The sequence below is a fragment of the Triticum urartu genome, chromosome 1A, assembly GCF_056163025.1.
Source record: "Triticum urartu cultivar PI428250 chromosome 1A, HENAU_Tu73, whole genome shotgun sequence".
Lineage (NCBI taxonomy): Eukaryota > Viridiplantae > Streptophyta > Magnoliopsida > Poales > Poaceae > Triticum > Triticum urartu.
Window position 1 is genome coordinate 112,689,773 of NC_141873.1, and position 27,283 is coordinate 112,717,055.

At 45.1% G+C, this 27,283-nt stretch overlaps 3 protein-coding genes and 1 pseudogene across 3 annotated transcripts; 3 read left to right on the plus strand and 1 right to left on the minus strand.

Moving 5' to 3' along the window:
* Window positions 1-5,764: 5,764 nt before the first annotated feature.
* On the plus strand, window positions 5,765-7,132 carry LOC147990289 (uncharacterized). Its single transcript, XM_087537872.1, has one exon. The coding sequence runs from the start codon at window positions 5,765-5,767 to the stop codon at window positions 7,130-7,132; it is 1,368 nt and encodes a 455-aa protein (XP_087393998.1).
* Window positions 7,133-8,568: 1,436 nt separating this feature from the next.
* On the plus strand, window positions 8,569-9,936 carry LOC147990290 (uncharacterized; annotated as a pseudogene).
* A 4,133-nt stretch (window positions 9,937-14,069) lies between these two features.
* On the plus strand, window positions 14,070-17,346 carry LOC125527001 (DNA-directed RNA polymerase V subunit 7-like). Its single transcript, XM_048691582.2, has 2 exons — window positions 14,070-14,225; window positions 16,583-17,346. Exon 2 carries the CDS (start codon window positions 16,593-16,595, stop codon window positions 17,118-17,120), a length of 528 nt encoding a protein of 175 aa, XP_048547539.1. The 5' UTR covers window positions 14,070-14,225; window positions 16,583-16,592; the 3' UTR covers window positions 17,121-17,346.
* A 240-nt stretch (window positions 17,347-17,586) lies between these two features.
* Window positions 17,587-19,578, minus strand: LOC125550945 (Adenine nucleotide alpha hydrolases-like superfamily protein). The gene is made up of 4 exons (XM_048714083.2): window positions 19,258-19,578; window positions 18,191-18,300; window positions 17,983-18,101; window positions 17,587-17,880 (listed from the first exon to the last, which is right to left on the minus strand). Exons 1-4 carry the CDS (start codon window positions 19,439-19,441, stop codon window positions 17,793-17,795), a joined length of 501 nt encoding a protein of 166 aa, XP_048570040.1. The 5' UTR covers window positions 19,442-19,578; the 3' UTR covers window positions 17,587-17,792.
* Window positions 19,579-27,283: the final 7,705 nt, after the last annotated feature.

A 27,283-nucleotide genomic window follows, 5' to 3' on the forward strand; every position in this document is an offset into this window, starting at 1 on the left:
AGGTTCCGCCTCGTGGCGGCGGAGTCTCGTCCCGAAAGGTTCCCTCTTATTTTTTTCTCATCGAGAGACCTCATATAGGAGAAGATGGGCGTCGGAGAGCCACCAGGGGGCCCACGAGGTAGGGGGGCGCGCCCCCCCCACCCTCGTGAGAAGGGTGTGGGCCCCCTGGCCTTCATCTTTGGCGAGGATTTTTCTTTATTTATTTTAAGATGTTCCATGGAGTTTCAGGACTTTTGGAGTTGCGCAGAATAGGTCTCTAATATTTCCTCCTTTTCCAGCCCAGAATTCCAGCTGCTGGCATTCTCCCTCCTTATGTAAACCTTGTAAAATAAGAGAGAATAGCCATAAGTATTGTGACATAAAGTGAAATAACAGTCCATATTGCAATAAATATCGATATAAAAGCATGATGCAAAATGGACATATCAGAGCTAATCAAAAATGAGAAAATCACATATTTCTATCACATGTACTATTCAATATAAACTCACACGATCTTTTTACAGGTCACATAAAAACGTATTTCATGATGAAACTACACACACGCCTAGTATATATCTATAAGGACTTGTGTATTTATTTGTAGATTTTTTAAAACTTAAAAGGTTGATTTTTGAATGTTCGAAAACTTCGGGCTCCATTGAGCCCAAGAGCAAACAAAATCCACTCTCATCTTCGAGGCTATATTAACTCTGCTCAACAAGCTTTCGCTGAAGGTAGAAGAATTAACGATAACATCATCATGCCTTTATGTTAAAAATCAATTTCGCTAAATCTTTTGATTGTTTAGAGTGGAATTTCATTATTTCAGCACTTGCACGTAAAGGGTTGCATGGTATTTTCATCAATCTTATTTATGCATGCATCTCTACACGTGTTTTCAGTGTTACCATTAATGGTCAATATTTTAGCGTTTCAGAAGTAACAGAGGTATTAGGCAAGCTTGCCCACTTTCTCCTTATTTGTTTATTTGTTATAAATGAGCTTTTATTGCCTCAATGGTGCCATGGCTATGTAAAATCTTCAGTGAATTTCTCTTGGACCAAATTGCCCTCTAGTTTATTATCTCTTCTTTGTTGATGATATGTTGATCTGCAGTACAACTAATGTTCAGGAAGCTCACGTAATGGCTTGCATCATTAACCAATTTTGTGCATCTTCTGGCAAACCTCCCAGTTGAACGAAATATGTAATTCTTTTCCGTGCAAAGGTAAACAATCAAACCAGAGCATATATTAAAGCTATATTTCCTATTTCACATGAGCAACACTTTTACTCACCTTGGCCAGCCTGGCAGACTCTCATTTTACCGAGTAAGAACATAATTGAAGCTTACAACTTTATGGTGATAGATTTGTAGCCAAACTTTCTTGTTATAAAGCCAATAAGCTATCCCATGTTGCCATACTTGACCTCATTAAATATGTCTTTTCCTTTAGCCCATGTATTACATGTCCAATATCTTGTTCTCTATTTATTGCGAAGTTCATAGCTAGTATTACATTTTTTTAGTGGACAGGAATAAGAGAGGGAGATAGCTCAAAGAGTTTTTGTTTAAGAGCCTGGAACTAAAGAAGGTGAGTTAGGTATTATAAATATTCAAGGCATGAACTAAGGTCTAATTCTGGCTGCTGCTCGGAGGATTAATGAATCCAAAATATTTTAGGACATGACACGAACCAAGCTAAATATGTTTGGACAACAAGAACTAAAATCCCAAAATCTGGTTTTTGGACCTCTATTCTTAAAATGTTGCCTAAACTAGACTAGTTATGTTACCAAATAACTTAGGGAAACATTTCTTTCTAGAGGAGACCACCCTCGGAGAAGTGCATGGATGAACCCGGGTACATATGAACCCATTTTGAAAAACACATTTCTAAATTCTAAAAAAATCTGAAAACATTGTACGGGTACGTCTTCATGTTCTATGTGCGTGCATAAATTTTCATGGAAAAATAACTTTTTTGTGGCCTTTGCAAAAAAGACAAAAAACTATGTCATGGAAGACTATTTAGAAGCACTGAAATTTGTCTTTTTTGCGGAGGCAAAACAAAAAGATATTTTTTTCATAAAACTTTGTGCCGCGTACACACATTTGCGAACATGTATGCGTGATATTTTCTTTTCAATTTTTTGACATTTTAAAACATGCTTAAAATACATTTTTTGAAAAGTGGGTGCATATGCCCCTGGGTTCAGATGCTGCCCTCTCACCACCCTCGTGTCTTGCTTGGACTGCAATTATTACGACCATATTATCATGCTTGACTCCAACTTCATCTATCTAGTGAAGGTAAATGGCCTTTGGATCCCTAACCATAGATAGTGGAATCAGGCTCTTATCTACCGGCTCTTTTATAAACCTACTACTTATGTCATCATTACCACTCATGTCATCTAGGATGACATAAATGACATTATGTGCTGGGATCTCAATCCTAATGGGTGCAACTCTAAAAGTACATACAAGCTTTGTTTGCAAGATATCCAGGCTAACCCTTGTTGGGGAACGTAGCATGCAATTTCAAAAAAAATCCTATGATCACGCAAGATCTATCTAGGAGATGCATAGCAACAAGAGGGGCAGAGTGTGTCCACGTACCCTCGTAGACCGAAAGCGAAAGCGTTAGGTTAACGCGGTTAATGTAGTCGAACGTCTTCACAATTCAACCGATCCAAGTGCCAAACGTACGACACCTCCGTGTTCAAAACACGTTCAGCACGATGACGTCCCTCGAGCTCTTGATCCAGTAGAGGGTCGAGGGAGAGTATAGTCAGCACGACGGCGTGGTGATGGTGTTGATGGTGTGATCCACGCAGGGCTTCGCCTAAGCACTATGACAATATGACCGAGGTGGTAAACTGTGGAGGGGGGCACCGCATACGGCTAAGGAACAATTGATGTGCCTTTGGGGTGCCCCCGCCCCCGTATATAAAGGAGGAGAGGGAGGAGGCCGGCTGCCATGAGGGGGCGTGCCAAGGGGGAGTCCAACTAGGATTCCCAAACCTAGTTGGACTCCCTTTCCTATTCCAAGAGGGGGAAAGAGTGAAGGAGAGGGAGAGGAAAGAGGGGGCCGCGCTCCCTCCCCCTAGTCCAATTCGGACTCCCTTGGGGGGGTGCGTGCCACCCTGCGGGCTGCCCTCTCCTACTCCCTTATGGCCCATTAAGGACCATAACTTCCCCGGGGGGTTCTGGTAACCCCTCGATTCCCCGATGAATATCCGAAACATCCTGAAACCTTTCCAGTGTCCGAATACCTTCGTCCAATATATCAATATTTACCTCTCGATCATTTTGAGACTCCTCGTCGTGTCCGTGATTTCATACAGGACTCCGAACAAACTTCAGTCACAAAAAAACACATAACTCATAATACAAATCGTCATCAAACGTTAAGCGTGCGGACCCTGCGGGTTCGAGAACTATGTAGACATGACCGAGACACATCTCCGGTCAATAACCAATAGCGGAGCATGGATGCTCATATTGGCTCCTACATATTCTACGAAGATCTTTATCGGTCAAACACATAACAACATACGTTATTTCCTTTGTCATCGGTATGTTACTTGTCTGAGATTCGATCGTCGGTATCATCATATACCTAGTTCAGTCTCGTTACCGGCAAGTCTCTTTACTCGTTCCGTAATGCATCATCTTGTAACTAACTCATTAGTCACATTGCTTGCAAGGCTTATAGTGATGTGCATTACCGAGAGGGCCCAGAGATACCTCTTCGATACTCGGAGTGACAAATCCTAATCTCGATCTATGCCAACTCAACAAACACCATTGGAGACACTTGTAGAGCATTTTTATAATCATCCAGTTACATTATGACATTTGATAGCACACAAAGTGTTCCTCCGGTATTCGGGAGTTGCATAATCTCATAGTCAGAGGAATATGTATAAGTCATGAAGAAAGCAATAGAAATAAAACTAAACGATCATTATGCTAAGCTAACGGATGGGTCTTGTCAATCCCATCATTCTCTAATGATGTGATCCCGTTGATCAAATGACAACACATGTGATGTGACCCCAAATGTCGTCGCTAAAAGTATTGTTAGTAAGGTGAACCAGAGAAATACTGGGAAGTATATAGTTCCTACCAGACGCAATGAGAAAAAGAAACAAGCTACTGTTGTACATTGTAGCAATCAAGGAGTTGAACTGAGAGACAACTTTCTACACTGCGGGAAGACAACAGCACATATTTTCATTGGACATGTTCCTGTTCAGCTTGTTGCACCAGACGACGCGGGGCCACGATTCAGAACGCCATGCATGCAAAATCATCTACGTGAGGACACAAAGGAGTAGTACTAGTTTGTTTTGTCTTTTGTGATCAGTGTGCCCTATTTTAAAATTAGTTAATTAGTGATGAAATAAGATAGGAGAGAGAGGGTTGGATCAGTAGTAGTACGTGGTTGTGGTCAGGTCGAGTCCAACAAGTATTCGGAAGGAGTCCAGGTCGTTTGTACCTAGTGCCTGCATGCACTATTAATAGGGCCAGCCGGCCGTGTATCGAGGGGGGGGGTAGTTTTTTTGGTGTTAATTGCAAACAGAGGATAATCCGCCAGGTTCCGGCGGCACGCTTCAATCAAGAATCCCATCTAGGGCTTGTGTTTCTTGGCTAGGAGATTAGACGGGGCGCCCTCTAATTTACTGCCGATTCTAGTAGAATCACCCATGTGCTTCTTCTACCTGAAGACGTACATGTAGTTCTCACCGGTTTGCATCTACTTGATCATAAGCCTGTGTTTCTTTCGTCTGTTATTTGGTGTAGACTGGATATTGGACTGGGAGTTGCTGAGTTTGTACTGTGAAAGATTGGGAAATTTATTCACGCCATCGATTTTCTTTCGACGTTCGCATCAAGTGGTATTCAGAGCAAGGTTGATCACGGTACAATTTTTTCACTCGGCTATTTGATTCAATTGTTTGAAAGATGGTGAACTCACCGCATGAGAAATCTGATCATGAGGAGGGCGATGAACTTCCGGAGGATCTGAATATAAGTGATGATTTACGTATCCATCTGATGTCGATCAAGGGAACGAACAAGAAGCTTGGGACAAGGGTTGAGGAGTTGTCTGCAAATATTGTTGGCGTCGAGGACAGGTTGAACGAGCGTTTGATTGCCAGCGACCGACAGTGCACTGATAGTCTACAGGTGGTGACTGCGAGTCTTAATCGGCTCACCGCAGCAATTCAGCGCCTTCAGGCGGGAGATGTGGCTCCCCGACAGTCCCGCTCACCACGACGACGTCGTGACCGCGACAACGACGATGATGGTGATTTTTCTGAGGATTCCGATGCCCGTGGAGGCTTACCTCACCGACCACGGCATGATGCTGGGGCTCACCGCCATGCTGGGCGGCGCCGTGACTATGGCGGCAATGGTGCCCACGAGGATGATGGTTTGGGTCGAATCAAGATAACCATACCTGAATTCTCGGGACGTTGTGCTGACCCGGAGAAATATTTGGAGTGGGAGATGCGCGTAAATCAGATTTTTGATGGTCACAACTACTCTGAAGAGAAGAAGGTTCATGTTGCATCAATGGAATTTACAGAGTATGCTCTTGTATGGTGGGATAATAAAAACCATACTCATGAGCGACGAGCGACATGGGCTGACATGAAGCGAATCATGAGGGAACATTTTGTGCCTGCTTATTACACTCGCCAGCTTCATAGTAGATTGCGTCGTCTAGTGCAAGGTACAAAATCAGTTGACGAGTACTACAAAGAGATGCAAGTTTTGATGATCCGTACAGCTGTGCGTGAGTTTGCGGAGGCGACCATGGTACGTTTCTTTGAGGGATTAGAAGAAAAGATTCGTGACCGTGTTGATTTAATGCAATATAATGTTATTCATGAGTTGCTTCATCAAGCGGAGCATGCTGAACGTTGGGTACTGGAGAAGCAAGCTTCAGAGACTCGTCCAACTTACAATAGTGGGCGACGTGGTTCTTCTCCTATTGATGGTGGGTTTAGTGCTAAACCGACTCCTTATAAGTCGAGAAGCATTGAACAGAGCAAAGTGGCGGCTGCGCCAAAGGAGGTTTCTCAGGTTTCGTCTAATGCGACGTCATCGCATCACCGTAATATTATTTGCCACAAGTGTGGAGGACGTGGACACATGAAGCATGAATGTTCCAATCAACGAAGGGTTCTACTTGTTGATGCGGAATATATTTCAGAATCTGAAGATGAGTCACCTAAGTTAGAGGATGGAATCGAAAGAGGTCATGGTGATACCATGCTGTGTTATCCTCAAGATGATCCTGATATGGAGAGTTTGCTAGCACACAAGGTCCAGCGAGATGACAATGTCATTTTTGAACCAGGACAGCGATGGAGTATTTTTCAAACTGCATGTACCATTAAGGGAGAAGTGTGCAAACTGATAATTGATGGTGGCAGTGCTAGTAACATGATTAGTAAGGATGTGGTGGAGTCTCTTTCGTTGCCAACATGGGAGCATCCAAAACCATACTATATGAAGTGGATAAATGATGTAGGCAAAGTGAAAGTAACACACAGGGTGAAGGTGCCTTTTTCTGTTGATGGCTATGTTGACAAAGTGGAATGCGACATTATGCCACTACATGTCTGTCATCTTATTTTGGGGCGTCCGTGGCAGCACGATGTTAATACTCTTCATTATGGACGAACAAACAAGTACACTTTTATGCATAAGGGGGAGTTCTATGCCATTCTTCCCAAAGATGCAAAGAATATAACGTGTACTGTTGAGGTCTTCAAGAAAAAATCTGCAAGGTATAGGTTGAAACCGAGGACGGTTTCTTTTCAAGGGAGAGAGGATGATGTGACCCCAAATGTCATCGCTAAAAGTATTGTTAGTAAGGTGAACCAGAGAAATACTGGGAAGTATATAGTTCCTGCCAGACGCAATGAGAAGAAGAAACAAGCTACTGTTGTACATTGCAGCAATCAAGGAGTTGAACTGAGAGACAACTTTCTACACTGCGGGAAGACAACAGCACATATTTTCATTGGACATGTTCCTGTTCAGCTTGTTGCACCAGACGACGCGGGGCCACGATTCAGAACGCCATGCATGCAAAATCATCTACGTGAGGACACAAAGGAGTAGTACTAGTTTGTTTTGTCTTTTGTGATCAGTGTGCCCTATTTTAAAATTAGTTAATTAGTGACGAAATAAGATAGGAGAGAGAGGGTTGGATCAGTAGTAGTACGTGGTTGTGGTCAGGTCGAGTCCAACTAGTATTCGGAAGGAGTCCAGGTCATTTGTACCTAGTGCATGCGTGCACTATTAATAGGGCCAGCTGGCCGTGTATCGAGGGGGGGGGTAGTTTTTTTGGTGTTAATTGCAAACAGAGGATAATCCGCCAGGTTCCGGCGACACGCTTCAATCAAGAATCCCATCTAGGGCTTGTGTTTCTTGGCTAGGAGATTAGACGGCGCGCCCTCTAATTTACTGCCGATTCTAGTAGAATCGCCCATGTGCTTCTTCTACCTGAAGACGTACGTGTAGTTCTCACCGGTTTGCATCTACTTGATCGTAAGCCTGTGTTTCTTTCGTCTGTTATTTGGTGTAGACTGGATATTGGACTGGGAGTTGCTGAGTTTGTACTGTGAAAGATTGGGAAATTTATTCATGCCAACGATTTTCTGTCGACGTTCGCATCAAGTGGTATTCAGAGCAAGGTTGATCACGGTACAATTTTTTTCTCTCGGCTATTTGATTCAATTGTTTGAAAGATGGTGAACTCACCGCATGAGAAATCTGATCATGAGGAGGGCGATGAACTTCCGAAGGATCTGAATATAAGTGATGATTTACGTATCCATCTGATGTCGATCAAGGGAACGAACAAGAAGCTTGGGACAAGGGTTGAGGAGTTGTCTGCAAATATTGTTGGCGTCGAGGACAGGTTGAACGAGCGTTTGACTACCAGCGACCGACAGTGCACTGATAGTCTACAGGTGGTGACTGCGAGTCTTAATTGGCTCACCGCAGCAGTTCAGCGCCTTCAGGCGGGAGATGTGGCTCCCCGACAGTCCCGCTCACCACGACGACGTCGTGACCGCGACAACGACGATGATGGTGATTTTTCTGAGGATTCCGATGCCCGTGGAGGCTTACCTCACCGACCACGGCATGATGCTGGGGCTCACCGCCATGCTGGGCGGCGCCGTGACTATGGCGGCAATGGTGCCCACGAGGATGATGGTTTGGGTCGAATCAAGATAACCATACCTTAATTCTCGGGACGTTGTGCTGACCCGGAGAAATATTTGGAGTGGGAGATGCGCGTAAATCAGATTTTTGATGGTCACAACTACTCTGAAGAGAAGAAGGTTCGTGTTGCATCAATGGAATTTACAGAGTATGCTCTTGTATGGTGGGATAATAAAAACCGTACTCATGAGCGACCAGCGACATGGGCTGACATGAAGCGAATCATGAGGGAACGTTTTGTGCCTGCTTATTACACTCGCCAGCTTCATAGTAGATTGCGTCGTCTAGTGCAAGGTACAAAATCAGTTGACGAGTACTACAAAGAGATGCAAGTTTTGATGATCCGTACAGCTGTGTGTGAGTCTGCGGAGGTGACCATGGTACGTTTCTTTGAGGGATTAGAAGAAAAGATTCGTGACCGTGTTGATTTAATGCAATATAGTGATATTCATGAGTTGCTTCATCAAGCGGAGCGTGCTGAACGTTGGGTATTGGAGAAGCAAGCTTCAGAGACTCGTCCAACTTACAATAGTGGGCGACGTGGTTCTTCTCCTGTTGATGGTGGGTTTAGTGCTAAACCGACTCCTTATAAGTCGGGAAGCATTGAACAGAGCAAAGTGGCGGCTGCGTCAAAGGAGGTTTCTCATGTTTCGTCTAATGCGACGTCATCGCATCACCGTAATATTATTTGCCACAAGTGTGGAGGACGTGGACACATGAAGCATGAATGTTCCAATCAACGAAGGGTTCTACTTGTTGATGCGGAATATATTTCAGAATCTGAAGATGAGTCACCTAAGTTAGAGGATGGAATCGAAAGAGGTCATGGTGATACCATACTGTGTTATCCTCAAGATGATCCTGATATGGAGAGTTTGCTAGCACACAAGGTCCAGCGAGATGACAAGGTCATTTTTGAACCAGGACAACGACGGAGTATTTTTTAAACTGCATGTACCATCAAGGGAGAAGTGTGCAAACTGATAATTGATGGTGGCAGTGCTAGTAACATGATTAGTAAGGATGTGGTGGAGTCTCTTTCGTTGCCAACATGGGAGCATCCAAAACCATACTATATGAAGTGGATAGATGATGTAGGCAAAGTGAAAGTAACACACAGGGTGAAGGTGCCTTTTTCTGTTGATGGCTATGTTGACAAAGTGGAATGCGACATTATGCCACTACATGTCTGTCATCTTATTTTGGGGCATCCGTGGCAGCACGATGTTAATGCTCTTCATTATGGACGAACAAACAAGTACACTTTTATTCATAAGGGAGAGTTCTATGCCATTCTTTCCAAAGATGCAAAGAATATAACGTGTACTGTTGAGGTCTTCGAGAAAAAATCTGCAAGGTATAGGTTGAAACCGAGGACGGTTTCTTTTCAAGGGAGAGAGGATGATGTGACCCCAAATGTCGTCGCTAAAAGTATTGTTAGTAAGGTGAACCAGAGAAATAATGGGAAGTATATAGTTCCTGCCAGACGCAATGAGAAAAAGAAACAAGCTACTGTTGTACATTGTAGCAATCAAGGAGTTGAACTGAGAGACAACTTTCTACACTGCGGGAAAACAACAGCACATATTTTCATTGGACATGTTCCTGTTCAGCTTGTTGCATCAGACGACGTGGAGCCACGATTCAGAACGCCATGCATGCAAAATCATCTACGTGAGGACACAAAGGAGTAGTACTAGTTTGTTTTGTCTTTTGTGATCAGTGTGCCCTATTTTAAAATTAGTTAATTAGTGATGAAATAAGATAGGAGAGAGAGGGTTGGATCAGTAGTAGTAAATGGTTGTGGTCAGGTCGAGTCCAACTAGTATTCAGAAGGAGTCCAGGTCGTTTGTACCTAGTGCCTGCGTGCACTATTAATAGGGCCAACCGGCCGTGTATCGAGGGGGGTTAGTTTTTTTGGTGTTAATTGCAAATAGAGGATAATCCGCCAGGTTCCGGCGGCACGCTTCAATCAAGAATCCCATCTAGGACTTTTGTTTCTTGGCTAGGAGATTAGACGGCGCGCCCTCTAATTTACTGTCGATTCTAGTAGAATCGCCCATGTGCTTCTTCTACCTGAAGACGTACGTGTAGTTCTCACCGGTTTGCATCTACTTGATCGTAAGCCTGTGTTTCTTTCGTCTGTTATTTGGTGTAGAATGGATATTGGACTGGGAGTTGCTAAGTTTGTACTGTGAAAGATTGGGAAATTTATTCACGCCATCGATTTTCTGTCGACGTTCGCATCACATGTCTATGGTCAGGAAACTTAACCATCTTTAATTAACGAGCTAGTCAAGTAGAGGCATACTAGGGACACTCTGTTTGTCTATGTATTCACACATGTACTAAGTTTCCGGTTAATACAATTCTAGCATGAATAATAAACATTTATCATGATATAAGGAAATATATAAATAACAACTTTATTATTGCCTCTAGGGCATATTTCCTTCAACCCTATCAACTCGCTGAGACATGTCTCCACACAAGTAAAGAATATTAGCAACCTATCCTTGAAGGAGAAACTCATGGCACCCAGAGTGCAAACATTTGCTTGTCGACTTTCTAGGAAGGCTCTCCATACTAGCATGAGAGCTGGTAGGTACTTCTTTGATATTAGCAAAAAATGTTGTCGACCTGAGGACGAAGTTCACCTTTTCTTGGATGCTGGGGCGATGACCTTGGTGGTAGTCGCGTTGCTTGTGGGCGGGGTGCGCGGCACGGGTGTGGGCTGGTCGCTATGGCTGTTCGAGTGGCGTGGCGGCCGGTGCTTTGGCGAGTGGAGGTGTTTTGAAGGTGGAGGGTGCGTGCCAGGAGAGATCCCATGCTTGGTTTCGGTTGGGCCAATGATGGCGGCATCCGCGGGCATCGTCTCCTTCCTGAAGGCGTCGTCGTGGCTACTCTCCTCCTTCGGTTGGTCCAGGTGGAAACCATGATCCTTCGGATTCGGCATGGCGACGCTCCGGTGTTGTTTCTCCTTCTTGAAGGTGTGGCCTTGGAGGCCTACTTTCACCGAGCTCAGCTTCGTGGATGTTCCTTTACCTGTTGTATCCGCCCTTGGGTGTGTTGTGTGGTGGTGTGGTGTGGTGAGTTGTTTGTGATGATTCTAATCGGTGATGGTTGCTTTATAATATAAAGCACAGGAAACCCCTTTTCGGTAAGTTCACCTTTTCTTTCTGTATCCTTTTGCTAATGCGGTTTGGTTCAGACATCAATGGTACCTTATGGTGGACAATTTTGTAGCTCCTCCGGACACTTTGCAATGCATCATTACTAAAATTCTTTCTATGAATTATCATTATGCTTCTTTCCATAATATTTTCACTTTCTTATGGTGCCTTTGGAAAAATAGGAATGGTCGTATTTTTTAGAGGAAGATCTCTATACCTTATTAGGTGCACTTCATGGAGAAGTCTATATCTTCTTTCTAAGAGTTGGTGGAGGACCTCAAGCATGTCCTTGCTAATTTGGATCAAAACATGAACAATACTACCTCTAATGTGATGCATATGTAGGGGCATAATTTAGCTTGTGATCTTCTTATTACAGGTACAAAGATCTTTTCGGGTGCTTCTTGAAAGAACACAAGTATTTCTGGCAAGGGCCAATCTCCGACAACAAGTCTTGGAGTTTCCTTCAGGTGGTGGACGAGATTCAAGCCTCTATGGATTAAGTCTTATCTACATTTTCTGCTGAAGCTGGAGCTCTTTGTCTTGATGTTGCCGCTGGAAGGCGTCTCGACCTACGGGGAGCAACTTTCTTGACAGATAACTTTACTTTAGCTAAAACAACAACTCTCAGGAGCATCAATTCTTCTCATTCTAGATGGGAGATCAGATAGCAACTTGCAGCATTTATCTTAGTTATGGATCTACAATTGTGCTCACCCGGTTCTTACTAGTCAAGTAGAGCATGCCTTAGTGTAGGATCGAAAGTATGTCTACAGAGGGGGTGATTAGACTACTTGACCAAATAAAAAACTAGTCTTTTCCCAATTTTAGTTCTAGGCAGATTTTAGCAACTTGGCACAAGTCAAGCAATCAACCTACACATGCAATTCTAAGAGTATAGCAGCAGAATGTAAAACAATTGCATATGAAGGTAAAGGGGGGAGTTTGGAGTGTGCAAACGCAATTGGAGACACGGAGATTTTTGGCGTGGTTCCGATAGGTGGTGCTATCGTACATCCACGTTGATGGAGACTTCAACCCACAAAGGGTAACGGTTGCGCGAGTCCACGGAGGGCTCCACCCACGAAGGGTCCACGAAGAAGCAACCTTGTCTATCCCAGCATGGCCATCATCCACGAAGGACTTGCCTCATTCGGGTAGATCTTCACGAAGTAGGCGATCTCCTTGCCCTTACAAACTCCTTGGTTCAACTCCACAATCTTGACGGAGACTCCCAAGTGACACCTAACCAATCTAGGATACACCACACTCCAAGAGGTAACGAATGGCGTGTTGATGATGAACTCCTTGCTCTTGTGCTTCAAATGATAGTCTCCCCAACACTCAACTCTCTCTCACAGGATTTGAATTTGGTGGAAAGATGATTGGAATGGAAAGCAACTTGGGGAAGGCTAGAGATCAAGATTTATGCGTTGGAATGGAATATCTTGACCTCAACACAAGTGTAGGTGATTCTCTCTCAGAAAATGTATATTGGAAGTGTAGGCATGTTCTAATGGCTCTCTCCACGAATGAAGAGTGGGTGGAGGGGTATAAATAGCCTCCACACAAGATCTAACCGTGTCACACAAATCACCAAACTCGGTGGGACCGAATCATGAAACTCGGTCAGACCGATTTAGTTCAAAATGTGAATGTTAGGATTTTCGGTGGGACCGACATGTCAACTCGGTGGGACCGATTTTGTTAGGGTTAGGGCATAACGTAATCTCGGTGAGACCGATTACACAAACTCGGTGAGACCGATTTTGGTAATGGACTAACAGAGAGTTGGTCAGGCAAACTCGGTGGGACCGATTCGCTCATCTCGATTGGATCAAAACGTTACGAAAGGGAAACCGAGTGTTTACATTGCAATCTCGGTAGGACCGATCGCTCATCTCGGTTTGACCGAAACGTTACGAAGGGAAACAGAGAGATTATAATCCCATCTCGGTGAGACCGAGATCCCTATCGGTGAGACCGAAAAGACTAGGGTTTCTGGCAGTGGCTATATCAACTGAACTCGGTGGCGCCGGATAGAAAGTTTCGGTGGGGCCGAGTTTGACTTTTGGTTTGGGACATGTGTGAATGTGAGAAAGTAGTTGAGGGCTTTTGAAGCATATCACTAAGTACTTTGAGTAAGCAAGCAATTAGGCAACACCTCATCCCCTCTTGATAGTATTGGCTTTTCCTATGGACTTAATGTGATCTTGGATCACTTGAAATGAAAAAGATGTAGAGTTCTGAGCTTTGAGCTTGAGTCAATTCTTTGTCCTTAGCATTTTAAGGGGTCCACTTTTCTTATCCATGCCATGCCAATCATTGAGTTTTCCTGAAATGTTTATTTTAAAATAACATTAGCTCAATGAACTATATGTTGTTAGGAATTACCAAAACCATTCAGGAATAGTTGCACTTTCACTTAGTTGTCTTGAACTTGCTCATAGTCATCTCGCAAGAAAAAAAAACTTGGTCATAGTCGCTCCAATATCCTTTTCTTGCTTGCTGAACTGTCTTGGAGTGATTATCCATGTTGTAACTTGTTCCTGAGCAAAGTTTGATGAAATTTGACGCCTTGGGCGCCTCTGGTTTGTTAAAAAAAATGTGGTGGCAGCAGCCGTAATTTCGGAGAGAAGATGAGGCATGGCATCTTTGCTGTAAATACCACTACCTGCTACCACTCTCTCGTCTCTCCCCCTTTCTTTCTCCGTGGACACAGCGGCGACCCGCAACAGCGCCCAACCACCTGCGGCGCGACCTAGCCGGCGACCGGCGGCACCACCGGTCCGGCGAGGGGCGGCGTTCAGGTAACAGCCTCTCCCCTGCCTACATGTCTCCGCTTCTCCCCTCGCCTATAGTTGCTCTTTAACCTAAAATCTGAGATCGTGGGGATTTCCTGTCCTTTTTCCCCTAACCAACGCGCGATTCTCGTTCTCTGCTGAATGCGAGCAACCAAACCCTAGTCTTCTTTTGCGAGGACCCATCTAGTCGCGCTCTAGGTTCGATTTTGTTCTTGAAAAAAAAACTCGCTTTCCACCAAATTTTGGGGGTTTATACCTTAAGTCCTAGTAAACCCCACTCGATGCTTCTAGAGGAGGGAGGGAGGGAGACGACATCCATGCATTCCCTGGTTATTAACGGGGTTAAAGACGTAGTATTATTCATGCGAGATCTCTATTCATGCCGTGCCCAGGTCAGGAAACTTTTTCGCAGTGTCCAAAACTCCACCTTGAAATTGTATGGCGTTTCAGGTCTGAAATGTTGCAGGTTCAGGAAAGATGATCTGGGTGCCTCCTTCAGTAATATCTCCTTTGTTAGTTATCCGACACCGGACCTAGTTCTTGCATATACTGCTGCTTTTGTTCTTTAATTTTGTTCGAAATGCTTTCATGCTCTCCTAACAAAGCCTTGCACCTCCTTGGTGGATGAGCGCCAAGGCGGCGGCCTCGGATTGCAATGCATTTGCATTCATGACTCTATGGGGCAGGGCTGTGCCTTTGCATTGTGTGGGTGGCGACCTGGTGCTGTGTAGGTACCGAGTTCGTTGACCCGGTCGATGCGACCCGAGGGGTCGGTCTGGCTGGTACGTCTAGGCAGCGGCCTCGGATTTTCGCGCATCATTTGTGGTCTGCAGGCGGGCGTCTCGTGTAGCATGGGCTATGGCGTTAGTTTTGTGCAACGGTGCGGCTCGCCTACGAGTGGTGGAAGTCGGAGCGGCGGCTCCGGATCCGAGGGTGTGTGTTTTGGTGCGGTTGTAGCTGTCGTGTGGTCGACGAGGCTTTGTCGCTTGTGTGCATTTTGGCCTAGTTTCCCTTATGAACTGGGCTGCTATGTTTGGTTTTCGATCCTTTTTCGTTATAAACTGGACACGCTTGGCATGTTGGCCACTTTGAGTAATATATTCATGGTCAGTATGTTGATTGCCATGGTAAATCCATGCCCGCCTTTTGGTCATTGTATTGGGCTATGTTCCCTGTTAAAGTTAGCATGAATCATGGCAGAAATCTAGTAGTACTAATAGTCGGTGCCTTTGAATGCTGATAAATTTCTGAGATCTTTCCACACTAAGGGACTGCCGAAAGAAAAGTCTTCTCTGATTTTGAGTTGCGAGTAGGCAAATGAACTAGCAGGAACAAACTTCTGTATACACGGTTAGTCGTTAAAGGCCCCAAAACCGGTATGTCTGCGCATGTCAAATGCACATAGAGTTGTTTGATTACTTTGGTGTGCTGCGCGGTGAAACCGGTAGATACATGACGGTCTTAATACAAAAGGTAGAAACGGCATTGCCCCAGTCGCTTGTAGAAAGACATTTATTTCCTCTTTAGGATTTTATCTGTTGCTCCTAATTTAATGTTATGTCCCCTGTTAAAGTTAGCATCAATTATGGTAGAAATCTAGTGGTACTAATAGTTGGAGCCTTTGAATGCTGATAAATTTCTGAAATCTTTGCACACTAACGGACTGCCGCAAGAAATGTCCTCTCTGATTTTGAGTTGCGAGTAGGGAAATGAACTAGCAGGAACAAACTTCTGTATACACGGTTAGTCGTTACAGGGCCCAAAACCAGTATGTCTGCGCATGTCAAATGCACATAGACTTGTTTGATTACTTTGTTGTGCCCCGCGGTGACATGGGTTGCTGCTCTCTGCAATGAGAAAAGAATGTCACGGTTACTTCCATCAACTGTAGTTTGTTTTGAGATTTGTGCGGGTTTTTTATAAGTATGCTGCACCACAACTCTTTTGATGCATTTATGTAAGTTGACCAAAAGCACACTTATTCTACAATTGCTGAGTACAATATATAGCAACTAGCTATAAATTCCTGAGAAGTATAACATAGAAGTGAAAAACCATAGTTTTAAGCCTTTAGTGTAGCATGCCTAATACGTTGTTGTAGTAGATACATAACGGTCTTAATACAATAGGTAGAAACGGCATTGCCCCAGTCGCTTGTAGAAAGACATTTATTTCCTCTTTATTTTATCTGTTGATCTTATGACAGTATATTTGCAATTGTATGTTCTCTATAACAGAAGAAATGCGTTTTAAATTTTTCCTGCCTATAATAGCTTAAACATGTTTCTCTATGGTATTCAGTGAAGGATTGTTGCACCACCTGAAGGCTGATATTATTCATGTATAAATTTGACTTTTGGCAGGTTGTCAACCATGGTTTTCCTTCAGGAGGAGATGTCTTGGAACGTGCTGATCTCACCGGACCAGCTGAGCCCCAAGGGCCTGCTGCTCCGCAAGTCCATCATCGTGCGTCTTCTGGAGGACGTCACCAACAGGAAGGCCTCCAAGGAGCATGGCTACTACATTGCTGTCAATGAGCTGAAGACAATATCTGAAGGGAAGGTTCGTGAGCTGACCGGAGATGTTCTTTTCCCGGTCACATTCACCTGCATCACTCAGAGGCCTATGAAGGGGGAGATCTTGGTCGGCTCCGTGGAGAAGATCCTCAAGCACGGCGTCTTCCTCAAATCTGGGCCAATCGAAAGCATCTTCCTGTCGGAGAAGTCAATGAGCGACTACAAGTACATGGGCGGCGAGAACCCCTTGTTCATGAACGACCACTCGAAGCTGGAGAGGGACACCGCCGTGCGCTTCAAGGTCATGGGGTTCCGCTGGATGGAGGCAGACCGCCAGTTCCAGCTCCTTGCGTCGCTGGCTGGTGATTTCCTCGGGCCGCTGTGAGCTGCTTCGGAGATGCTAAACCTGGTCCCTGCTGTACATTTTGGTATCCTGGTGGTGGTGGATGAACTTTGCTGTTGTGATGGGCGATGGCATATGTTTGCCGTGACTTTTCGCAGTTGATGCAAGCTGTAGGGTGTTATGACAATGGGATTTAGCTCCATGTCTTGAACTCATCAGTGTAGTGTGAATTATGACGAGCCTGCGTTTGAAGATATCACTTTTAACCTGGATGCATGTGTTTGTGGCCTTCTACTTGCTTGCATGCTTCCCATTTGATCTTTGCTTAAAGCAAATACAAACGCTGGTAGGATTATCATCATGATCCACTGTGGCATCAGATGCAACCGTAATGTGACTGTTCTTTTAATGCTGAAAGAAAATTACTAGCATCTGCAATGGACAGCAGAATCCATTTTATTCAGACTCTACAAACTGTATCCAACAAACAGCAGCACGGACTGACTCATGGAGCAAAAGCTAGGCTGAAGATAAGCACACAAATGTACAGGATGTACAGGACACATGCACAGATTACACACACCTGGGAATCATCCACAGGCTAATTGTCAATTATTATTACAAATAACACTGGATGGTTCAATAAGTTGCGGCCAACTGGATATATAGGACTCTGGCAAACTAAAACACATGTGGACATTTGCAATGATGAGATCAGGCATGGTTACTCGCTGGCTTGACAACGGTGACAGGGCAGGCGGCATTGTTCACGACGTAATCGCTGACGCTGCCCAAGAGCACCCTGCAGTTCAGAGATACAAAAGATCAGCACTCTATTATGATGAAACAAACACACAATGTGGCTTAAGAACAGCTTGGAGGTCGTTTGGCCGGTGGTCGCAACCTCTTGAGCTTGCCAAGGCCCCTGCTCCCAATGACCAGGGAGCTGATGGGCATGTCATGGATGGCTTGGCACAGCTTCTCGCGGGGATCTCCAAACAGGACTTTTGAAACCACGGAGACCTGTTGACAAATGAAAACGCGGAATTTTATTACAGGAAATGTGTCGAGGAGATCATGTATGATGATACATTATGGTCTGGAGTGGTCACCTCCTTCTGCTTAGCTATAGTGTTGAGCATGTCCAGCGTTTCAGCATCAGGCTTCACCCCATATTTCTTTGCAGTTGAAGGGTGAGAGAACTCCGAGAGGGGGATCAAAGCTGAAATGGAAGAAAGAAATGAGTACAGTGAGCACTGAGCAGTAGGCCACAGTTGTAAAACACGTTGATACAAGGTGTGAGCACACTAGGATCTTTCACATGTAAACTGCATGAACAAGGAATATCACACAAGCCATTCATGGTTAAATTCGCTATATGAACAGGAATAACTAATTTACTTCATTGATGCGTCCATATTTATCGCTGCCGTACATTAAAAAATGTAACATAATCTAGTCAGCCGCAATGATGGATAGAGTATCTTGATTCTTTGGAACATAACTGTTGTGCATTAAGAAAAAAAAAGAAACCTATTGGCGGACAGAACGGTTCTCTGAAGCTTAAATTGGAAGTGTAGCAAATCCTATGATCCCTGTGTAGTCATTACAATTTGCAAGCGCCAACAAATTACTATTGTTCATCCAGGTTAATGTTTAGCAAAACAAACAGGTTAGACCCGGAGCTTAATAAGAAATGGTTAGATCCAGAGTTTAGATCGAGTGGTCAGTTCGGCAAACCGAAATCGGCGCCGCTGCTCCAGAGTTAAAGCGACACCTAGGATCGGTTGCCAACCGCGCCCCGGACAAGCCATGCTCTGTCTTCGCTAGCCCCCCTTCTAAATCCAGTCAAAACAAATTCTACAACCAGAGCAGGATATTGCTGGTGGTATGCTCCGGTACAGCGAAAGGCAGACCAATTAATTCCAAGACAAGAAGCAAGTAGGCAACAGACATGACCACGAACATACGCGTGCGGGTCATGGCAACCGCTACCCCTTGCGCCGACGCGGCTCGTACAGATCGGAATCTTAGCACGGATCGGGGGATTGGTGGGCGCGACAAGGAACTAAGATCAGGAGCAGCAAGCAGGCTGACAGGTACACAACTGGTTGCGGTACAGTAGCAAGAACAGGAGGACTAGGGAGGAAGAGGAGGAAGGAGTTTGGTTGGTACGCACGCGAGCCGGAGGCCTCCCAGAGGAGGGTCTCGCCCTGCTCGTAGTCGGGGTCCTTGAGGACGTGCAGGAGGAGCAGGTTGTCGCCGGAGCGGAGCAGGTTGTCCGCCGCCCACTGCAGCGCCGCGCGGCTCCCCTCCGAGAAGTCCACCGCCAGGCCCACCCACCTCTCGCCGTCCGCAGCCATGGCCGATCTCTTCTCTTCTCCTCGCTCGGCTCTTGGGTGGTGGTGGAGGTCACCGCTGTTTGGAAGGAAAAGTTGGGAGACGCAGGAACAATTAAGGACGACGACGACGGTGGTGGCCTTCTCTTGTCGGCCAGAGGATATTTGTTTGACGCGGTGCGGTGCTACATGGCATGTGTGCGTGATTGAGGGCGCCCACATGCGCACCCGCTGGGCCACCTTTGGAAATTTCCCTCTCTGCCTCCTGCAAAGATTCTTCTTTCTCCTAATGTTTGTTCGCAATCTGGAAATATTTCAGAAACTTGGGGCAATTATTATTACAGATTTCTGCGTGTAATCTAGTATAGTACAAGATGATTTCTGCATGGACAGATTTCGTGACTCCTTGGGGGAATTATGGATTTAACCCGCAAAAGAAAAGGAATTATTGAATTTTGAAACTTGGAAAATATCCATACTCGACACTTGAATTACTGTATTTTTGTTGCCAGTTCTAGAGCAACTAAAAGTTCCCCTCTGACGAAAAGTCCGGCTGAAGGTTCTACAAGAGACAAGTTTCTTTCTGCCAATTCATCAAAGCCAAGTTTGAAACGGTGGTGTGGACTCCACGCGCTCTCTCTCTCCATCAAATTAAAACCATTAAGCTACGCATGAAGGACGGCCAACCAGCTATTCCACGTGGCGCAAGCTGGTTGGCCGCGGTGAGAAATCTTTTGTTATTTTTTTAGATGAAAGTGTGGATTATTTTTTAAATGTATTTTTTTAGATGGAGATGAGGACCTTTGGTATTTTTTAAATGACGGGTTATGCAAAGTGGCACTCGCTGATAGGCTGTTGTGGATTTTTTTTCTTTTTTTCTTTTTTTTAGATGAAGGTGAGGACTTTTTTAAAATGTTTTTCAGACAGAGGCGAAGATCCAAGGACTTTATGTATTATTTTAAAAGAAAATATGCATACAACTTTCTCTCAAACGGCGCCACCAGATTGCGCCCCATATGCCAACAGGCGTACTACCATGCCAAGTGCTGCACGACTATGGCACGCCACGGCGCGGTATGCTTCTCGAGTGATCACCAGCGCTGATGGGGACAGCTGAAGGTGCCGATGGATATTTGAAGGTCGACGTCACAATCTCATGTGTGCATTTTCCTCTTTTCGGTTGTTTCTTCCCCCGTTCGCACCGAAAAGTTTGGTCTGGTTACCTTTTTTTACAGGAAGCGTTTAAGAGCAACTTCGATGGGCCGACCCAAACGGACGGTGTTTTTGTTCGTTTTTTGTCCGCTTGGGTCGGCAACACAAACGTCCGACGTTGTGTTTGGGTCGGCGTGAGCGCCCAACGCTGGCCCGACCCATTTCGTCGGCGCGCCAAAAAAAATATTGCGAGCAGTTTGAAAATAAATATATGCATTTAATTAAATATAAAAGCCGGTCACGAAGGCCGGCGAAAGTCCATATTACATTAATAAAAACACTAAAAACAAGACGACGTGCTGCCCTAGGCGTTCTCGTCGGTGGCGGCGTCTGCGTCGAGACCGGTGAGGTCGATCAACGTCGGCGCAGGGCCGTCCCAGGGGAACGCCGTGTTCCAGACGGCGGCGATGTCGGGCTTTGCCGTCGCTGCCTGGGCCTGACGCGCCTCCTCGTCGGCCTCGCGCTCGAGCATCTGCAGACGCTCGCCCTCCCGGCGCTCCTCGGCCAGCCGAACGCGGTGTCAATGGTCGAGGTAGGCCGCCTCCTGCTTCTCCGTCGCCCCGAGCCAGATCAGCGGAGCGCTGACCCACTCGCGCACTACTGCGGTCCAGGAGTAGCGCTCGCGGTAGGCCGGCTCCTCCGGCTCGGCTTTGGGCGGGGACGGCGGGGCCACCGGCGGCACGACGCAGTCGCCCACCGCGGAGAGGGCCATGGCCTCCGCCATGGCAGCCTCGAAAGCCGCCTCGTCCGCCTCCCTCCATCGCTCCTCCTCCTCCCTCTCCTTGATGGCCGCCTAGTAGGCGGCCTCGGCCTCCTGGTCCTCGTCGCGAACGACGAGCGCGGGCGGCGGCAGGCTATGGTCGACGCCGCGGACGCCGCGTCACCTCGCCTCCTCGTGCTCGAAGGCGAACCATCGAGCCCAGTTGGGCGAGTCGGCGGCGAAGTGTGGGTCGGCGCGCTGCTCCGACGTCAGCAACGCCTGCCGGTGATAATCCACAAGTATAGGGGATCGCAATAGTTTTCGATAAGTAAGAGTGTCGAACCCAACGAGGAGCTAAAGGTAGAACAAATATTCCCTCAAGTTCTATCGACCACCGATACAACTCTACGCATACTTAACGTTCGCTTTACCTAGAACAAGTATGAAACTGGAAGTACTTTTGTAGGTGTTTTTGGATAGGTTTGTAAGATAATAAAGAGCAAATAAATAAAAGCTAAGGGATGTTGTAAGTAAAGAAGCAATAAAGTAAATATAGCGAGTGTGGAAAAGTGATGGTAGGAGTTGCGAAATTGTCCCTAAGCAATTGACTACTTTACTAGACCGATAACAAGTATTATGTGGGAGAGGCCACTGCTAGCATGTCATTCATAACTTGGAATTCTATGCACTTATGATTGGAACTATTAGCAAGCATTCGCAACTACTAACGTTCATTAAGGTAAAACCCAACCATAGCGTTAAGATATATTGGTCCCCCTTCAATCCCGTATGCATCAATTTCTATGCTAGGCTGAAGCTTCTGTCATTGTTGCCCTCCAATACATAGTCCTATCAACATACAACTAACCCTATGGTGTGATCCACGCGCGTAGTCATATGATGGGCACCAAAGAACAGCAACATAATCACAAGCAAATTAAATCAATCATAGCAATTCATCAACCACCGATAGGACAACGAAAATCTACTCAGACATCATAGGATGGCAACACATCATTGGATAATAATATGAAGCATAAAGCACTATGTTCAAGTAGAGGGTACAGTGGGTTGCGGGAGAGTGGACCGCTGTAGATAGAGGGGGGAAGGTGATGGAGATGTTGGTGAAGATGGCGGAGGTGTTGGTGTAGATCACGGTGATGATGATGATGGCCACGGCAGCGTTCCGGCGCCACCGGAAGAGAAGTGGGGAGGGGGCCCCTTCGTCTTCTTCTTCCTTGACCTTCTCCCTAGATGGGAGAAGGGTTTCCCCTCTGGTTCTTGGCCTCCATGGCATGGGAGGGGCGAGAGCCCCTCCAAGATTGGATCTGTCTCTCTTTCTCTCTCTGTTTCTGCGTTCTGTTCTGTTGCCCTTTCACCGTTTCGGATATATATGGAGATTCGTAACTCCGATTGGATCGAAACCTTCGCCGTGATTTTTTCTTGAAAATTAGCTTTCTTGCGGCCGAAGAAGGGCATCAACCGCCTTATGGCTGGCCCACGAGGGTCAGGGGGGCAGGCGCGCCCCCTGCCTCGTGGCCACCTCGGGCACCGTCTCGCCTGGATTTTTCTTCTGCAATTTTCCAAATATTTCAAAATAAGCTCCGTCCATTTTTATCCCGTCTGGATTCCGTTTGATATGGATATTCTGCAAAACATAAAATATGCAACAGACAGGAACTGGCACTGGGCACTGGATCAATATGTTAGTCCCAAAAATAGTATAAAAAGTTGCCAAAAGTATATGAAAGTTGTAGAATATTGGCATGGTTCAATCAAAAATTATAGATACGACGGAGACGTATCAGCATCCCCAAGCTTAATTCCTGCTCGTCCTCGAGTAGGTAAATGATAAAAAAGATAATTTTTGATGTGGAATGCTACCTAGCATAATCTTGATCATGTAATCTAATCATGGCATGAATATTAAGATACGAGTGATTCAAAGCAATAGTCTGTCATTTGACATAAAAACAATAACACTTCAAGCCTACTAATAAAGCAATCATGTCTTTTCAAAATAACATGGCCAAAGAAAGTTATCCCTACAAAATCATATAGTCTGGCTATGCTCCATCTTCACCACACAAAATACTCACATCATGCATAACCCCGATGACAAGCCGAGCAATTGATTCATACTTTTTAACGCACTTCAGCATTTTCAACCCTCACATAATACATGAGCGTGAGCCATGGATATAGCACTATAGGTGGAATAGAATGGTGGTTTATGGAGAAGACAAAAAGGAGAAGATAGTCTCACATCAACTAGGCATATCAACGGGCTATGGAGATGCCCATCAATAGATATCAATGTGAGTGAGTAGGGATTGCCATGCAACGGATGCACTAGAGCTATAAGTATATGAAAGCTCAAACTGAAACTAAGTGCACTACAAAAAAATACACTTCCGTGATGATACGTGTTTGTCACAGTAGGTCGCGTTTTTTGTCATGCATGTACATCCATGACAAATTTATGACAGAATCAAGATAGTCATACCTGTGTTGTCGTATAAGTGTTCCATGGCATTACCAAAATTATCATCACGGAAGTGTCCACTTCCATGATGATAAATCGCGCGTCATAGAAGTGCTTTCATCAAGGGTGACCGACACGTGGCATCCACCGTAACGGAACGCCGAGCTATCGGGTCGGGTTTTGGATCCGATAACCCGTTAACAGCCCTGACCAATGGGGATTTTCCATGTGTAAAATCATCATTGGCTAGAGGAAACACGTGTCGGCTCATCGTTGGGACAGATGTCATCCACTCATTGGTCAGGAGGCGCCTATGATAGGTCGACACGTGGCACGACCCAACAGTGGCCCATTCCGGTGAAAAAGGCCGGCCCAGTAAAAATTAGCAGGCCGGCCCATATAAGGCCTACTTGTGTCAGGTCCATTTAAGCCCACGGCCCATACGAGATGTGCCAATTCGGCCCGTTAAAGATTTGACACCGTTGCAGCCCATCGTTAGTTCGAGCGCGTTAACAGCCCGCTATATATTTGGGCTCAATATCGGCCCGATGAGATTTCGGCCTGTTAACGGCTCATTTAATGGATGGGCCAATTTTCAGGATGTACATCTTTCGGCCTTTTAGCGACACATTTAAATGTTGGGCTAATTTCCGGCCCGGTGTGTCTTTCAGCCTGTTGACGGCCCATAAATCTGATGGGCCATTTGTAGTCGGACCTGTGTTTCGGCCTTTTAGCGGCCCATTTAAGTGTTGGGCCAATTTCTGGCTTGGTGTCACTTTCAGCCTGTTGACGACCCATAAATCAGTTGGGCCAATTGTAGTCGGACCTGAGTTTTAGCCTTTTAGCGACCATTTAAGTGTTGGGCCAATTCCCGGCCCTGTGTGCCTTTCGGCCTGTTAACAGACCATAAATGAGTTGGGCCATTTGTAGTCGGACCTTAGTTTTGGCCTCTTAACGGCCCATGCCCTTCATGGTCCAATACCGGCCTGGTTTCTCTTTCGGCCTGCTAAAGGCCCACAACACAGTTGGGCCGTTTACAATACGACCTGACTTTCGGCCTCTTAGCGGCCCATGCTCTTCATGGTCCAATACAAGCCCGCTGTCTCTTTCGGCCTGCTAAAGGCCTACAGTATAGTTGGGCCATATGTATCCCAAACTTAGTAATGGCCTGTTAACGGCCCGTGAAATAAATTGGGGCCACCTGTTGCCTGCTTCGATGTCGGCCTGTTAACGACCCGGGAGGTAAGAGGGCCGACCATTAACTTTCGGCCTAGTAACGGCCCATTAACTTAATGGGCCCACTAAAGTTCGTTCATGTCTTTAGGCCAAATTAGATAATTTGAGCCCATTACGACGAGCAAAGGTACGACATACAGGGAATAACGTTGCACATCCAGAATATATTACAGGAAATTACATCCACTGGGCAATCAAAGATTGATACCAGTGCAAATAAATGAGCAGAACCTAACCATCTACAACGTCACAATCTGCAACCTCAGCACAAATGACACCCATAAGCATGTGGGCAAGTTCTTGCTGCTTTGCCACACTGTCTCTGAAAACATTGATCAGTTGTTGTGTTGCACGACTCTGCACCTCTGATTCATCCACCATTTCCATCATTGCTTCAGCCATTGATTGGTTCACAAACATACATTTATTCCGTCGCATTCGAGACAGAGGATACTGAACAGATTCAGATGGCGATTTTGGCAGGCTTGTATTATTGATAGTGGAGAGTGTCTTGACCACTGCATCATAACATAAATTAGGACGGGAACCAAAGAGGTTAATCATGAGTTATTGCCATATTACCTGGCCTAGATTTACTAGAAAGAAACAATGGGGTTGCCTTACTGTTTTCAGAGTTTGTCTTCTTATCTTCAGCAGCCTGCACAAAATTAACACACTAGCATTGCTATCATTGGCCAAGTCAGATAATAGGAAAGCAACATTGACAAAACGAACGTTTGGGCAACTAGCCTACACCAAATTAACACAATATGGCACAGCTATCATCAGCCAGGTAAGGTAATACGAAAGCAACATTGACACAATGAATGAATGGGCAACCAGAGAAGCACTACAATTCAGTAATGTGCGTGATATGAGATAGCACATTCATGCAGCCCAGTACGCAAAACTACTAGGCAGTTTTCCTTACAAAAATCAACATTGGCGCCTTTAACATTTTGCTACAACTAATTTTAGATCAGATAAAGGTTAGATTCAGGCCGATTAACAAAATACATGCTGATGTAAAAATATAGTGATATACAACAGGTACTTACATCAGCACTGGAGCACAGAGAATTCCCGCAAGATATTTTCCTCGAATACGATCCCAATGGAGGAAGTCTTGTATCGTTTAACCTTATTTTCTAAAAGAGAGACGGGTAAGAAACATGTAGAAAATATGATCAGAATGCTATAAAATTTCATGATGCGAGGATACGCACACGCTTCTTAGAATGGAGTTGACATTCTTTTGCTGGACTGGAGTGGACTAGTTCTTTGGCCACTGGAATCTGCTTATTATCAGTGGGAGTTGGGTTTCTTTGTGCTGGAGCAGTATCTATGAAAAATGGAGTTGGTTTATTATCTCCTGGCATTTGGATCTTTTGCAAAGACCTGTTTTGTAACCCTTCAGATTCACATGGCCGTCTTCCCCTTGCATGCCTTATATAGAAGAATGGTGATTCAGTTATAAAACATGCTACAGCAGAGATGGAATATGTACTGAAGAATAAAAAGGCATGACATATTGACATGTATTCACTCCATCCGGAAATAAATGGATGAGTCTAGGCGTATTTCAGTTCTAGATACATCCAGTTTTATCCATTTCTTTGACATTTAATCCGGACGGAGGGAGTATGATGTAAGAGCTAGGGATACGACAGGACAACACAGTAAAAAAACACTGAAAAACCCACTGCAGAACCAAAGTATTCAAACCCACTGATATGAGATAGTACACTCATGCAGCTCAGGATGCAAAAATACCAGGCAGTTTTCCTTGCAAAAATCAACATTATGGCCTTTAATCATACATTTGCTACAACTAAATTTAGATCAGATAAAGGTTGGATTCACGCCGATTAACAAAATACATGCTGATGTAAAAATATAGTGATATACGACAGGTACTTACATCTACATTGGAGCACAGAGAATTCCTGCAAGAATCTTTCCTCATAAACGATACCATTGCAGAAAATCTTCTATCTGTTAAGCTTATTTTCTAAAAGAGAGATGGGTAAGAAACATGTAGAAAATATGATCAGCATGCTATAAAATTTCATGATGCAAGGATACACACACGCTTCTTAGAATTGAGTTGAGATATTTTTGCTGGACTGGAGCGGACTAGTTCTTTGGCCACTGGAATCTGCTTATTATCAGTAGGAGTTGGGTTTCTCTGTGCTGGAGCAGTATCTATAAAAACTGGAGTTGGTTTATTATC

Bases quoted from the DNA above. Each gene is read 5' to 3' on its own strand.
- LOC147990289 (XM_087537872.1), top strand. From the start codon at position 5,765: ATGCAAGTTTTGATGATCCGTACAGCTGTGCGTGAGTTTGCGGAGGCG.
- LOC125527001 (XM_048691582.2), top strand. From the start codon at position 16,593: ATGGTTTTCCTTCAGGAGGAGATGTCTTGGAACGTGCTGATCTCACCG.
- LOC125550945 (XM_048714083.2), bottom strand. From the start codon at position 19,441: ATGGCTGCGGACGGCGAGAGGTGGGTGGGCCTGGCGGTGGACTTCTCG. The intron at 18,301-19,257 runs GTGCGTACCAAC...CTTCCATTTCAG, and splicing joins CTGGGAGGCCTCCGGCTCGC to CTTTGATCCCCCTCTCGGAG. The intron at 17,881-17,982 runs GTTGCGACCACC...TCTGAACTGCAG, and splicing joins GGCCTTGGCAAGCTCAAGAG to GGTGCTCTTGGGCAGCGTCA.